The 12,051-nt window shown below is 42.3% G+C and overlaps 1 protein-coding gene across 2 annotated transcripts; it reads right to left on the bottom strand.

Moving 5' to 3' along the window:
* Window positions 1-850: 850 nt before the first annotated feature.
* On the bottom strand, window positions 851-5,818 carry LOC128264319 (cuticle protein 63). 2 transcript variants are annotated; one of them, XM_052999743.1, is made up of 5 exons: window positions 5,690-5,818; window positions 4,269-4,536; window positions 3,195-3,575; window positions 1,478-1,583; window positions 851-1,411 (listed from the first exon to the last, which is right to left on the bottom strand). In XM_052999743.1, the coding sequence occupies exons 1-5, from the start codon at window positions 5,699-5,701 to the stop codon at window positions 1,342-1,344; spliced, it is 837 nt and encodes a 278-aa protein (XP_052855703.1). In that variant the 5' UTR covers window positions 5,702-5,818; the 3' UTR covers window positions 851-1,341. The 2 variants fall into 2 exon arrangements, with proteins under 2 accessions (XP_052855703.1, XP_052855704.1); XM_052999744.1 differs by lacking the exon at window positions 3,195-3,575.
* Between the last annotated feature and the right edge of the window lie 6,233 nt (window positions 5,819-12,051).

The following is a 12,051-nucleotide window of genomic DNA, read 5'->3' on the forward strand; positions in this document are numbered from 1 at the left end:
CAGCGTTTTTATTGACAATCAGATAAAAGTATTTAATTTTTAAAATTCCGAATTATTTTGCAAGAGGAATACAGTAAACAAAACAAATCCCTCCAATTAAGGGGCAATGTCCAGAGCAAGATGTTTAAATACAGTTAGCATTTTCTTGGCAATGGCGTTGATCCCCCAGCTGCTGCTGCAGTTATCCCGGCTCAGAGTTATCCTTGTTGATGGCTCCTAAAGCTGTCGTCCTTCCATTCAGCCAGCCAGTCATTCAAGTGCGGGGGAGTTAGCCGGCAAACTCTGACTTTCACTCTCCCACGGACTCAGTGACATTTTTAATACCGCCGAATTGCTGGCAATATCTGCTTTTTTTTTTTCTTTCTGGGCAATATTTTAGGTCAGGACCGAAATAAACGGGTTACCATCTATTTCGGGCCATGTGCGATGCCCGATGTGACGTAAATTGGTTTTTTTTGGCCTTTGCACTTTCACTTGGTATTTGGTGGGCTCAATTCGGCCAATATTTATGGTCGCAGGGGCAGTGCGTTTCATGCTAATAAGTGGTGAGAGAGAGAGAGTGAGAGAGCGATGGTGGCCGCTTTTCGGCTGGAACTTACGCTTATGAAACGGGACGTATCGCGTTATGCGCCATAAAGTATGCTGATCAACTGATGCGTGGCATATAAATCTCGGCCTGGTCAAAATAGGAGAGAGAAAGAGAGAGAGAGAGAGAGAGGGAGAGAGAGAGAGCACTGCAGTGCTCTTGCATCGCATCGCATCATATCGTATATCATATATCATATATATATATCATATATCATATTGCGACAGGCCAACACAGCGAATCCCCTCCGTCATCGTTTGCGAGCCAGTTATAACAATGAGTTTATTTTTTGTTTCCAACATTTCCACTTGCATTTCGTTTCAGTTTACAAAATAAGTTTAAATACAACGTAAATTCAACCGCGATAAAAAAAAAACACATTCAGCATTCGCCATTGGGGGATGTGAGGGGATAAGTTTAAGCTCTGGGGCCAACAGCACGATAATAAAGGCGAAGCGTGTGGCGGCACTGCATCCATGCATCCATGCATCCACTACCCCCGCATCCAGTTCGTTAGCCAGGTGAGCGCTGTCAGGTGGGGCGGTTGGCTTTGCCCCACCTCATTCCACCTCACAGTTCAGAGGTCAGCTCTCTCGGTGCAGTTAGCAAATTGAGTTTTAATTAAGGCGGACAAGCTACCGACACGCTCTGGGTATTATTGGTCCTATTAGTGTTGTTAGCCAGACGGATGGGTGGATGGGTGAACGGGTGTGTGTGTGTGCGTGGAGGGGGCTGGAGCACGGGCGGTGGATCCCCTAGTAGCCATAGTGAATGCCGTGGCCGGAGACCGATGTGTGGACGAGGGCGGGTGCGGCAACGGCGGCCCTGAAATACGAGGGCGGCGATTATGAGGCAACCTTATTAATATGGTCCTGCGAGCCGGATACTTACTTCACCACGGGCGCGGCCAAATGCGTGGCGTAGGCAGGGGCGGCGTAGGCGTGAGCTGGGTAGGCGGGGGCGGCTAGTCCGATGCCGTGTCCAATGATTCCGGGAGCTGCAGGGGGCGGCACACACAACAAAACAACAAAGTTAGCAGGTTTTTATGCAAACGCACAGACAAAAGCGGGCCAAGACACAGAAGGCAAAAATGGGCAGAGACAGATGGCCGGGACTGGAATAGAGATAGTCGCTGAGGGGACGAGATGGAGCATTTACCAAATTAGCATCGGGTCCACTGTTTGGACAATACCCCGTCCCCAAAGCTTCCCCGCCCACAGATCCACTTAACGGTTGTCAACGGCAACCACCTGACATGGCCTGACCACCACCCACTGAGCTGGGAGCTCAACATTCATGCACAGCGCCAAACAATATCCGTAATTTTACTATTCTCATGCCAATTTGTTTTCAAAATTATTTCTGTTTTTGGAGTGATAAACTAGCTGCTCTTCCTTTAAATGGTTCAAAAAACGAATATCATGTATACAACATGTTGAACTGTCAAGTATACGAAATGTTTCATGGCATAGAAAGCAATTATCAATTATACGACATGTTGAACGAAATGTTTCATAATACACAAAGAAAATATCAAGTATACGACATGCTGAACTATCAAGTATACGAAATACAATAATCAAATTATGTGGCTATTTTCTTTAAGTGCATCATGCACAAAACCTAGTAGCGCCAGCCAACATTAATCAAATGACACCCAAGTGAAAGGTGACTCGGCGATTCGGTGATTGGGTGACTCGGTGACTTGTCTAGGCTGTTGTTTCGGGACCACCTTATGGTGTGTAGACCACGCCTCGACCGGGAGCTTTAAAACCTTTGAAACGATAAGGCACAACGGCTGGCGATGAATGATTGATCACAGGGCTGGACTGATGGTTAGCTCACCGCCGAATTCCCATACCCACCGAGCAGTTATATCTGTTTTCTAGCAAGACAAATCGATGGCGGACGGACGGACCCGAAACCGATTATCCCCTTTGTGTGAGCTGGTTACACCCGGATGGTGGGAGATTTATCGATTTCCCAAGGCTGGCCTGTGAACCCTTGCTAACGAGGAAGACAGCAATGATCTCTGAGGGCTTTAACCTCGACTTTGATTTTTGCTCCTTTTTAATTTTAAATCGTAGCCATTTGCACCGTATCGCCATGATCTCTGTCATAGTGCTACCCAAGGAGCAACTTAAAACAATTTCCCTACAAGTTTTCCTTTTAGTTTGCGCCCGCCCACAGTCTACTGTATCAAAACGATCTCCCCTCCCAAGATTCACCATTTCTCGGTATTTACTTTGCAGCCCACCGCCCACAACCCACACTAAGCCATATCTCACATCACATCCCTCTGCCTGATGAAGCGAAACTTGCGCTTTGTATTCGCACCCAGAGCAAAGTTTGTTTTTGCCAAGTGCACTTGGCCAGCAGGGCGAAAACACAATAAAGTTCCTTTTCTGCTTTCTCAGACTGGAAAACTCGTTGCGAAATTAGTTGAAAATCGCTGAGGAAACTGAAATTCGGGGTATATACAGAAAGCGTGCGAAAAGTGCAAAGAAGTGCGGAGAGTAAAGTTAAAGTGGGATAAGTTAAGGGGTTTTAGTGGGTTAGTCCTGAATTTTGGATCCTGGATCCTGAATCCTAGATCCTGGTCACCTACCGTACGATGGAGCAGCGGCGTACTTCAAAACTGGAGCGGCGGCGACCGGGGCGTGGGCCAGATATCCATGGGCGATGGCCGGGGCGGCACTATAGCCCCCATAACCCCCATAGCCGTACCCTCCGTAGCCCCCGTAGCCTCCAAGTCCCAGGGAGTGACCCAGGTTCAGGGAGTGACCCAGGTTCAGGGAGTGACCCAGGTTCAGGGAGTGACCCAGGCCCAGGTGTCCCAGTCCGGAGATCTGGACGGCCGGAGCCGTGGCCGCGTAGTGTCCGTGTCCGTGTCCGCCGTAGGCCACGCCCTGGATTTGGGCGGGTGCCGTATGGCTTGCGTAGCCCAAGGAATATGCCGGCGCAGCAGCGACGGCGTGGGTCGGAGCAGCTTCGGTTTTTCATTTGCGGGTTAAAAGTGTTAACAATCACAACTAAGCACTGATGGCCGACGGCAACAACATGTTTTCTAGCTAACTTAAAAGGTTTTTTTGTATTACATAAACAACTTAATATTGATCACCTAATGATCAGTTTTCACCAAAAAAAAGTATTAAACAACATATATATATTCCGCAAAAACAAACGGAAATTAATTTAGCCAATCAAAAAGGAATAAGCTGACTTTAAAGATTTGATATCAGTAAAAAGCCAAGTTTAGGTTTAATATTATAAAAAAAAATCAAATTACTATACTCTCAGGAAACTTAATTAATCGATTTTAGGAAAAATAAACATTCTTAAAAATGGTACAAAAATAAATGATATGAAGGAATTCCTGGAATTCTTTGATTTAATCCTTACGATTTAGTAAGTGACTTATTTGCAAATTATTTTATATTTTCAGTGTTTGGCAAATAAATAATGGAACAATAAAGACTGTTTTTAAACTTTATAATATGACAAGTTCCCATGGAACCTTTTCCTTTGTTTGAGTTCAAATGGAAGCCGAGCCCATCAGTGCAACTACGTGCATGGTGGTAAAAGTGTTGCTGGTGCTTTGGGTGGTGAGCATGTGCTGGGTGGTGCAGTGGTGTTTGGTGAACGTGTGGACAGGATCCCAGATCCCAGATCCCAGACTCACCTGCGTAGCCGTGGGCGGCGACGGGCGCCAGGCCGGCATCGTTGCTGATGCTCGAGCGCTGGACGTGCGATTGCGAGTGGGCCGTCTGCACCTGGCTGGCGTAGTCCGACTGCGAGGACTGGCCGTAGTGACCTTTGACCGTGTGCTCCTGGGTGCTGCCCACGGAGGCGTGGTCCACGCTGGGGGCGCTGATCGAATAGGCCGCCGGACCGCCGGGCTTCGCCTGAACGCTGGCGAGGATCGCCACCAGGACCACACAGAGGACAACCTGGCGGATACATAATATATGGTATTTAGTAATTTGGTACTTATGCGGCAATTTTATATAAATCAGCAAATGCTACTGCTACTGCTACTGCTTCTGTGGCAGGAAATTGCAGGCAAACAAACTTTTAATTAAGTTGGTAAAGTTGTTCTCTGGCTGCCAGTGGGAATGTAACCTTGAGAGGAAACTGCAGAGATGTCTATCGCTTAATCGAAAGACATACAAGGCTGCCCAATACAAAAAACAGGTTAAATATGGAATTATTTTATATGGAAATTCTGTGAAAATGGGGGCAAAAGCGGGCAAAACTTTACAAAGAACTGAGCATCCTGGGAAATTAAATTGCAACTTCATGAGAAATTTGAACTGGTGTGTTATATTTTTTCAAAGCCTCATTGATTCACAGAAATGGTAAGCTATTTAAAGAGCAAGCTATCTTTTTCTAGATTAAGTCGAATGCAATTTAAGTTGCTTTAAAAAATGGCTTAAAGTGCCTTTACAAATGTCCATTATTGTTTTTGTTTTTTTTTTTAATATATTAATAGATACTTTTAATTAACCTACAAGTCAAATAACTTTGCATTGACTTCGTTACTCAGTTTTAACACAAGTTTTGTTCTGTTCTGTCGACTATCTGACCCTTTCACCACATTTTGTGCTGCTATATATATTTCATGACCTATTAACACCCCAATTCGAAACACTCTCACTGAAGGCTATTTTCCTGGCCCAGATTGACCCAGATTCGAGGCCTCATAATTAGCAGCCACTTGACAGTCGCACAATTAGCATGCTTGTTGGTCTTGCTCTCGATTTCTCGATTTCTCGGTTTCATTGCCTCGGACATTGAATTTAAATTGCGAATCGGGGCGAGATTGCAATGCACTTTCAATTGGCCGGATGAGGTCAAGTTGTGGCCAGATGCCAGTGGCCAACAGCCCAGTTATCCTGCTGGCAATAGTATAAAGGCGAGGCAAGTGCCCTCATCCTGTTGGCAGCCGAGTGACGAGTGAAAGGACAACAACTGCAGGCAACTTGTATCTTGTGTCCTGTATCTGATTCCCTTTTTTTTTTCTTTTTGCTCTGCCATTTCAGACTGTCGGACTGTTGGACTGTCGGGGAAGAAGGGGCAATCCGCCCACCACACTTCACGCACCTTGAATGCCATTGTTATAGTGATTCACTCAAAAAAAAATTCAACTCAGTTCGATTGGGATTGCGATTGGTAACTGTCGCGGTCTGCCGTTCTTTGGGCCTATTTATACGCCTGCACAGCCGCCGCCGGTCTGCTCTCAAAATATGGTGCAAAAAAAAAAAACCTACACAAAATAAAAGTAAAGAAAAATCCGATGGAAAACAAAAAAGTGGCGGCAGCCATGAGAACGGGTTTCCATCGCTTGGCAAAGCAGGCAATGCGCAGGCGCGCCACTCTACGCCACTCTACGCAACACCCCCCTCTGCCCATTTTTGTGGTACCGCCCATGGCAGAGATCGGCTTTCGTGTTAATCATGTCGATTGTTTAATTGGAAATTTGTCCGCACTTGTCCGAATGCGAATCCGAATGCGGCAAAAGGAAATGCCAGCGGACAAGGTGAACGTGAACCCACTGAACCCGTATATTTTGGTCAGTGAACCACAGAGGAGGAGTCGTCTTGATCTTATTTCGCTTTCAGGACCCCCCCCCCCCCCCCCACATATCATCCACGCGGCTCTTGTCAAGTGCTTTATTAATAGACCCCCCCTTTTGTTGGTTTTCCATTGCATCCACCGAACCCAGGTGCGTTGCACATTTTTGGCCCAGCCTGCGGACATTTTGTGTTCAATTTTTTCAGACTTTTCGTACCCCGCAATCGTTGCTTTTGAGTGAGCATATTGGCTCACTAATCAAGTAAATATATTTACTGTAAAACTACGAAATTAAATGCTTTTGCTGACAGAACAAACTTGGTAATTAAAAACACTATACATATTAAATTTATTGTTTTCAAGGGTTTGAAATACTTCTTAGTAAGTTTTATTTAATGTTAAAAATATATTTTTCGAAATTATAGTGTACTAATATTATTATAATTGTTATAAAGGTTTCTTCCTTATGCTATAATTTTTAAAACTTATAAATAAGTGCTCCACTTTTCTTTTATTGCGACTCGAAAATACACACAACATTAAAATGTATTTTTGTGAATCCCACCATAAACACTTTCAGAAATTTACTTTAAGAAGGCTATAATTTATTCTACACGCCTTAAACTATATAGTGGGTATATCACCAACCGCATAACCGACTTCCCAGTTTCCATTTGTTATTTTTTGCTAGTTCTCACGCAGGCACTGCCAAATGGGCGCGGAAATCGGGCAGTCAGCTAGGCCAACTTTTGGATCGGATTTGAGTACTGTAACCGAGAGTGGGAGCCCCAGAGTCCGAGTCCGAGATTGGAGCTGGGTGTAGAGGGTACGGAGCTTGGAGTCGGGGCCTGAGGACCTCAGACAGACCTGGTAGATTGAGCCGCTTTTCGAAAGGCAGCCGCAGTGGGCCCGACTTTTTTTGAGACTGGGAGGGAGGCCTTTTTGCTAGTTTTTGATTTGTGTTTTCTGATCTAAGCCATTTTGTTGCTGGTTAACAATTTTTTGTGGGTCGCTCGCAATTTATGCGCACTTTGTGCGTTGTCGTGACGAGGGACAGATATACACACTGCGAGCAAATATTTGAGGCAAACATCACAGTGATTTAAATAATATTGCTAATTATTGTGTATTTAGTATTAGAAATACGAATATTATGGAACTATGAAATTGGATAAATTTATAAGTTTAATCTTGTTTGGTTTTTTGCCTATTAATTATGGCTTTAAGGTTTTTATTTATGTGCTCAATTTTAATTGTATTTTTAAAACGAATATCGTTGTTAGGTTTTATAAATTCTTTCTTCACACTACAAATTAAACTTAAATCTTGATTGAGTTTAAAAATTTCTATTTGGCAACTACAAGGTATACTTAAATAATTATTAGTTCAGTAATCAAAACATTAAATTTATCACAAGTTAAACTTTTTTTATCTGTAATTAATACAAATTTTGATATATAAATTAATGTTTAAAAAATAGTTTTTAGCTGTTAAATTCTTTATTTTATCATTTGTTTTTACCATTCCAATAGAAATTTTTTTATGTTATTTTCAAATCATAAATTTTACAAATAATAATATTATTTTTCGTTGAGTGTGATCCACATGTAGAGCGGGCCAGGGAGCGTTATGTAATGTGCCCCAGCTGGCTGTCTGTCCGCCTGGGAGCAAATACACAGAGGTTTCGCAACCAAGGCGACGCTGGAAAATTGCTAGCATTTTCCGACTGTCAACTGGGGAACCTCCGTCAAGATGAGCGAGTTGTTCTCCCGAAAACCGAAACTTAAGTCGGGGGTAAAAGTGCAGCCAACCTTCAGAACAAATGCGACAAATGCACAGCGAGTTTTTCTTTTTATTTTCATTTTTGGAGGGGCTGAGGGCGGTCAGTAAAAGCATTATCAAGTGGAAGATGGCGCCACTTGTTTTGGCATTGCCAATTCCGGGGCAGCACACACACAATAAGACACAATGGCGGAGAAGTACTCAAGCAGTGCACTGGAAGAAAAACACACATATATATTCCCTGGGCATTTAAAAAAATGATAACGCTTCATCATTGTAAGTTCACATTTTTCTTGACTTTCAGATAGTTGAATGCTCGTTTTTGTTAAAAACTTTTGTTAGAACTTACAATTATTTTAATGGCAATAATTTAAAAAAAAACGGCAGCCTTTCGAAATTGTTGATATTATCAGTCCAAAAGAAAAATTATTTCAGTCAATAAAAATCGGGGACACCAATCACTATTTGTCTTTATTTTAGTTTTATTTTAATTGAATTAGAAAGGGAAACAAATATATATTTCTGTAAATGCAATACAACCAGTAAGGCCCTTAGTTTAATGTTTCTAATTAATATGTCCGTATACAAATTCCATTGTTTTTTGAGCTCTGGTGCTTGACACGAGCAGGTAAATGCACCTGCAATCAATGCAATGTTGTGATAGAGATTCCCGGTTGACTCCATAAATTATCCGCATTCTTACATTTTTATTGTGTTTGGCACAGTGCGAGTGTGCGATTCGAAGTCATTTCCCGATGCAGCGGCCATCATCGATTGTCATTGCTGATGAGCCAACCACCCCACCCCCCCAAACGTCGTCCCCCTCTCCCAACGGCCTTGCAACCCGTTGTTCCATTGTGTAATGGCGTGATGTTTCAATTACGTCCATCAAACCTTTCCCCCCACAAAAACCGCCCCGATAAATAGACAATGGCAGCGCTGCGGGCGTCGCAATCTGCGAGCTTTTTGTCTCCGACATTAATTTGTATAATTGCAATGCCAATACAGGACAAGCAGTCGGGGCCAGCCAAGTGCAGCGAGCCATAGCCATCTGAATGTCCTTTTGCAGGCGAAAGGCACCACCACCCACTCAGACCACCCATCCAATCCACCCGTCACACTGTGGTGTCCAGTCGGGCGCAACATTTCACGACTATGTGGGTCAAAAAGGCGCAGACAACGGGCCAAAACAAAGCCAAACAAAAGCCACAGCCACATTTTGGAAAAGACCCGGATTCAATTCATGACGAAACGGTGATATCCTTTGACAATCAAAAGACTTATTTTTAAACAAATTGAAATTGAAAAAGGATAATAAAAACTGAACAGAATACAGAATATTAAAAATGTATATATTTGATGACTTTACTTTTTAATGCATATTTACTTAAATTCTTAAACAATAATTTCAGAATTTGGCTTTGCTTTTAATTAAATATGGGTTTGTAAAGAGATAAATTGAATTATTCATTGGTCTTTAGCTGCACAAAACAAACACTTTCTAATGCTTAAAACCAATACGAAAATTTTGATAAATTATTATTATTAAAATATTACACGCTAAAAAGAACTAGGGTAACTTTTAAAGCTATGCGCCTAATTGCCTTAATTGAATTTCATTAAGAAATAGTTTGGTTCCCACCGAAAGCCTTGAAAATGAATATGTACTTTTCCTGGATGCCAAAGTGTCAAGATGTCAGGTTGGGAATTAGAGGGTATCAACTGACAGCAGTTGCAGTTGGCGTACCCTTAACTGCTGTTTTTGCCGCTGCTCTTGAAACCGCTGCCCATTGCTGTCATTGTTTCCATGTCCATTGTCCAGTGTCCATTGGCCATAGCCCATCGCCTAGTTTTCATGGGTTTGAGATGGCGACATTTGCCTAAATACTTGGCCACACACCCTTAACCATTATCACACATGCTGTTTTATATTCCTGCCTTTGTTGGCGCTTTGCGTGGAATTTGCAAAAGGCGAAGATTAATGACCGACATGCCCTGACAGCGCCGCGTCAGCGTGGCATCGATATCAATGGCGATATATGAGCAGCCCCGATTGGGACTGGGATGACTGACCACCCACAAGTCGGGGACCACGTCACGATGATTGGAACATATCTCTCTCGTATGTAAGAGTGTCGCATTCAACTTTACACGCAGTTAAGGCGTGTATTTAAATAGTGCCTAATTCGCTAATGTTATGTGGCTAGCTTTAAAGCTCCTTCAAGTTCGGTTAAAGGTAGATGAATGACGTCACTAGGCTAATTATTTACCAGATTAAGATGACAAAACGGACTATATCGTGCATATGTCGCATTCAACTGAACCTGAAGTGAATGCCGCATCTGGCTTGCTTTAAAGCTTCTAAAATTTAGCCAATTAGTTGGTAAGAAATGAATAATGCTACTAATGATTAAATTATTTAATAATTCGATTAAAAATTGATATAACAATAATTGAAATCAAACCTAATATTTTCACTTTGCATTTGTGCCAGATTGCTTAGGGTTTTGACACAAAAACCAAATTTTTAATGTGTTTTTTTTTTTGGGTTTTAGAGATGTTTCAAACATATTTATTTCTGAAGAGTCTTTTTGTTGTAACTTTGCCAAAATAAGACCCAATGTTAAAAGAGTTGCTATTTTGAACAGCTGGCAACTCATACCATCCAACCCTAATCGATTGAAAACAATTAATTTAGTTTTGACAAAAAAACCGAATTTTGAAAAAGGTTTTTTGAAAAATTTATTTATGTCCAAATTTCTGATTTTTTTGCAGAAATTTGAAAATCTATAGCAATTTTAACTGTGAATGCCATTCGATTGGAAATTTTATTACGAATTCAACGGTGTATGACATTCCACATTTTGACCATTATTTCCCAGGGTTTTGACACAAAAACCAAATTTTTAATGTGTTTTTTTGGGGTTTTAGAGATTTTTCAAACAAAATTATTTCTGAAGAGTCTTTTTGGTCTAAACAAAACAAATTTCTTAGTGGTTTTTTTTGATTTTACTTTGCCAAAATGAGACGTACAGCCTGAAGAGTGGCTGTATTGTTTTATTTTGCCAAAAATAAAATTTGTTCGCTGTGCATGGCAGTGATTGTAAGTTTTGTGACGAGTTCAACGAGGTGTGTCATTCGCAAACTTCGATTTCAGCGTGTTAAGCTGCTAAAACGATAACACCACTTTGCCCTATTAAGATCCAGGGTCATCTTCTTGTCCCTTTTAAGCGCTTCTATCGCTTAACTAAGCCCCGAATTGAGGTGGCGAAACTACCACCTATCGCATTGCCGGCTATTAAGAGCACGCTTTGCTATTTTTGTGTGAAATTTTAATGGCCATCTTGCCACCTAGCCACTCCGCCTGCGTAGTGCTCGCTTATTGCTTAGTGCGTCCAGTAGACCGACAGATGGCGCACGCCAGCCCATCGCCGGGGGGCAACAAACTGGTTCGAGGGCGTGGCTCGCTTCGCCAGCGAACCGAAACTGGAGCAACGTCCTGCCATTACGCGCTATTAACTGCAAACACTGGCAAACACACTCACACTCGCACTCACACTCACACTCACACCCACCATTTCTGTTGCCTAGCCGAGAGCATTAAAATGTAACCTTCAATTACAAAATCAATAGGCAAAAAGGCGACCACACCTCCACTGTAGCCAGATCTTTTTGGCCAGATGCGAGTCGCCTTTGTTCACTTGATTCGTGCGCCTTTGTTGCTGTCTTGCTGTCGTGCTGTCTTCATCATGTATTTTCATATAATATTTTCTAAGAATTTTTATTCTTATTTTTTCATTTGGGGCTTTTTCTCGATGCCGCAGCTGCGATATAGAAACGCTTGACAAGTGGGCAGTGCCCCCGACATGCCACGCCTCCACGCCCCCTGCGTTAATTTCTTGTGCAATCTGCGCATTTATTATTTTCAAAATTCCCTTCACTGTTATTATTCCATCGCAGTAATGAGAATATTCAAAGCAGCTAAAAAACAAAAAAACAACAAAAAAAATCAGCAACAACAACAAAAAGAACAAAATTCCAAGCGAGTAAAAACAATAATGGCACACACTTGCGTTTGACTTGATTTTCACTTTGTTTCTCATTTAATT

Source organism: Drosophila gunungcola, unplaced genomic scaffold, assembly GCF_025200985.1.
Source record: "Drosophila gunungcola strain Sukarami unplaced genomic scaffold, Dgunungcola_SK_2 000066F, whole genome shotgun sequence".
Lineage (NCBI taxonomy): Eukaryota > Metazoa > Arthropoda > Insecta > Diptera > Drosophilidae > Drosophila > Drosophila gunungcola.

Excerpts from the sequence above, each read along its gene's own strand:
- LOC128264319 (XM_052999743.1), bottom strand. Across the intron at positions 3,576-4,268 it reads CGCCGCCCACGGCTACGCAG|CTGCTCCGACCCACGCCGTC; the intron begins GTGAGTCTGGGA and ends GAAAAACCGAAG. Across the intron at positions 1,412-1,477 it reads TTGGCCGCGCCCGTGGTGAA|GGCCGCCGTTGCCGCACCCG; the intron begins GTAAGTATCCGG and ends CTCGTATTTCAG.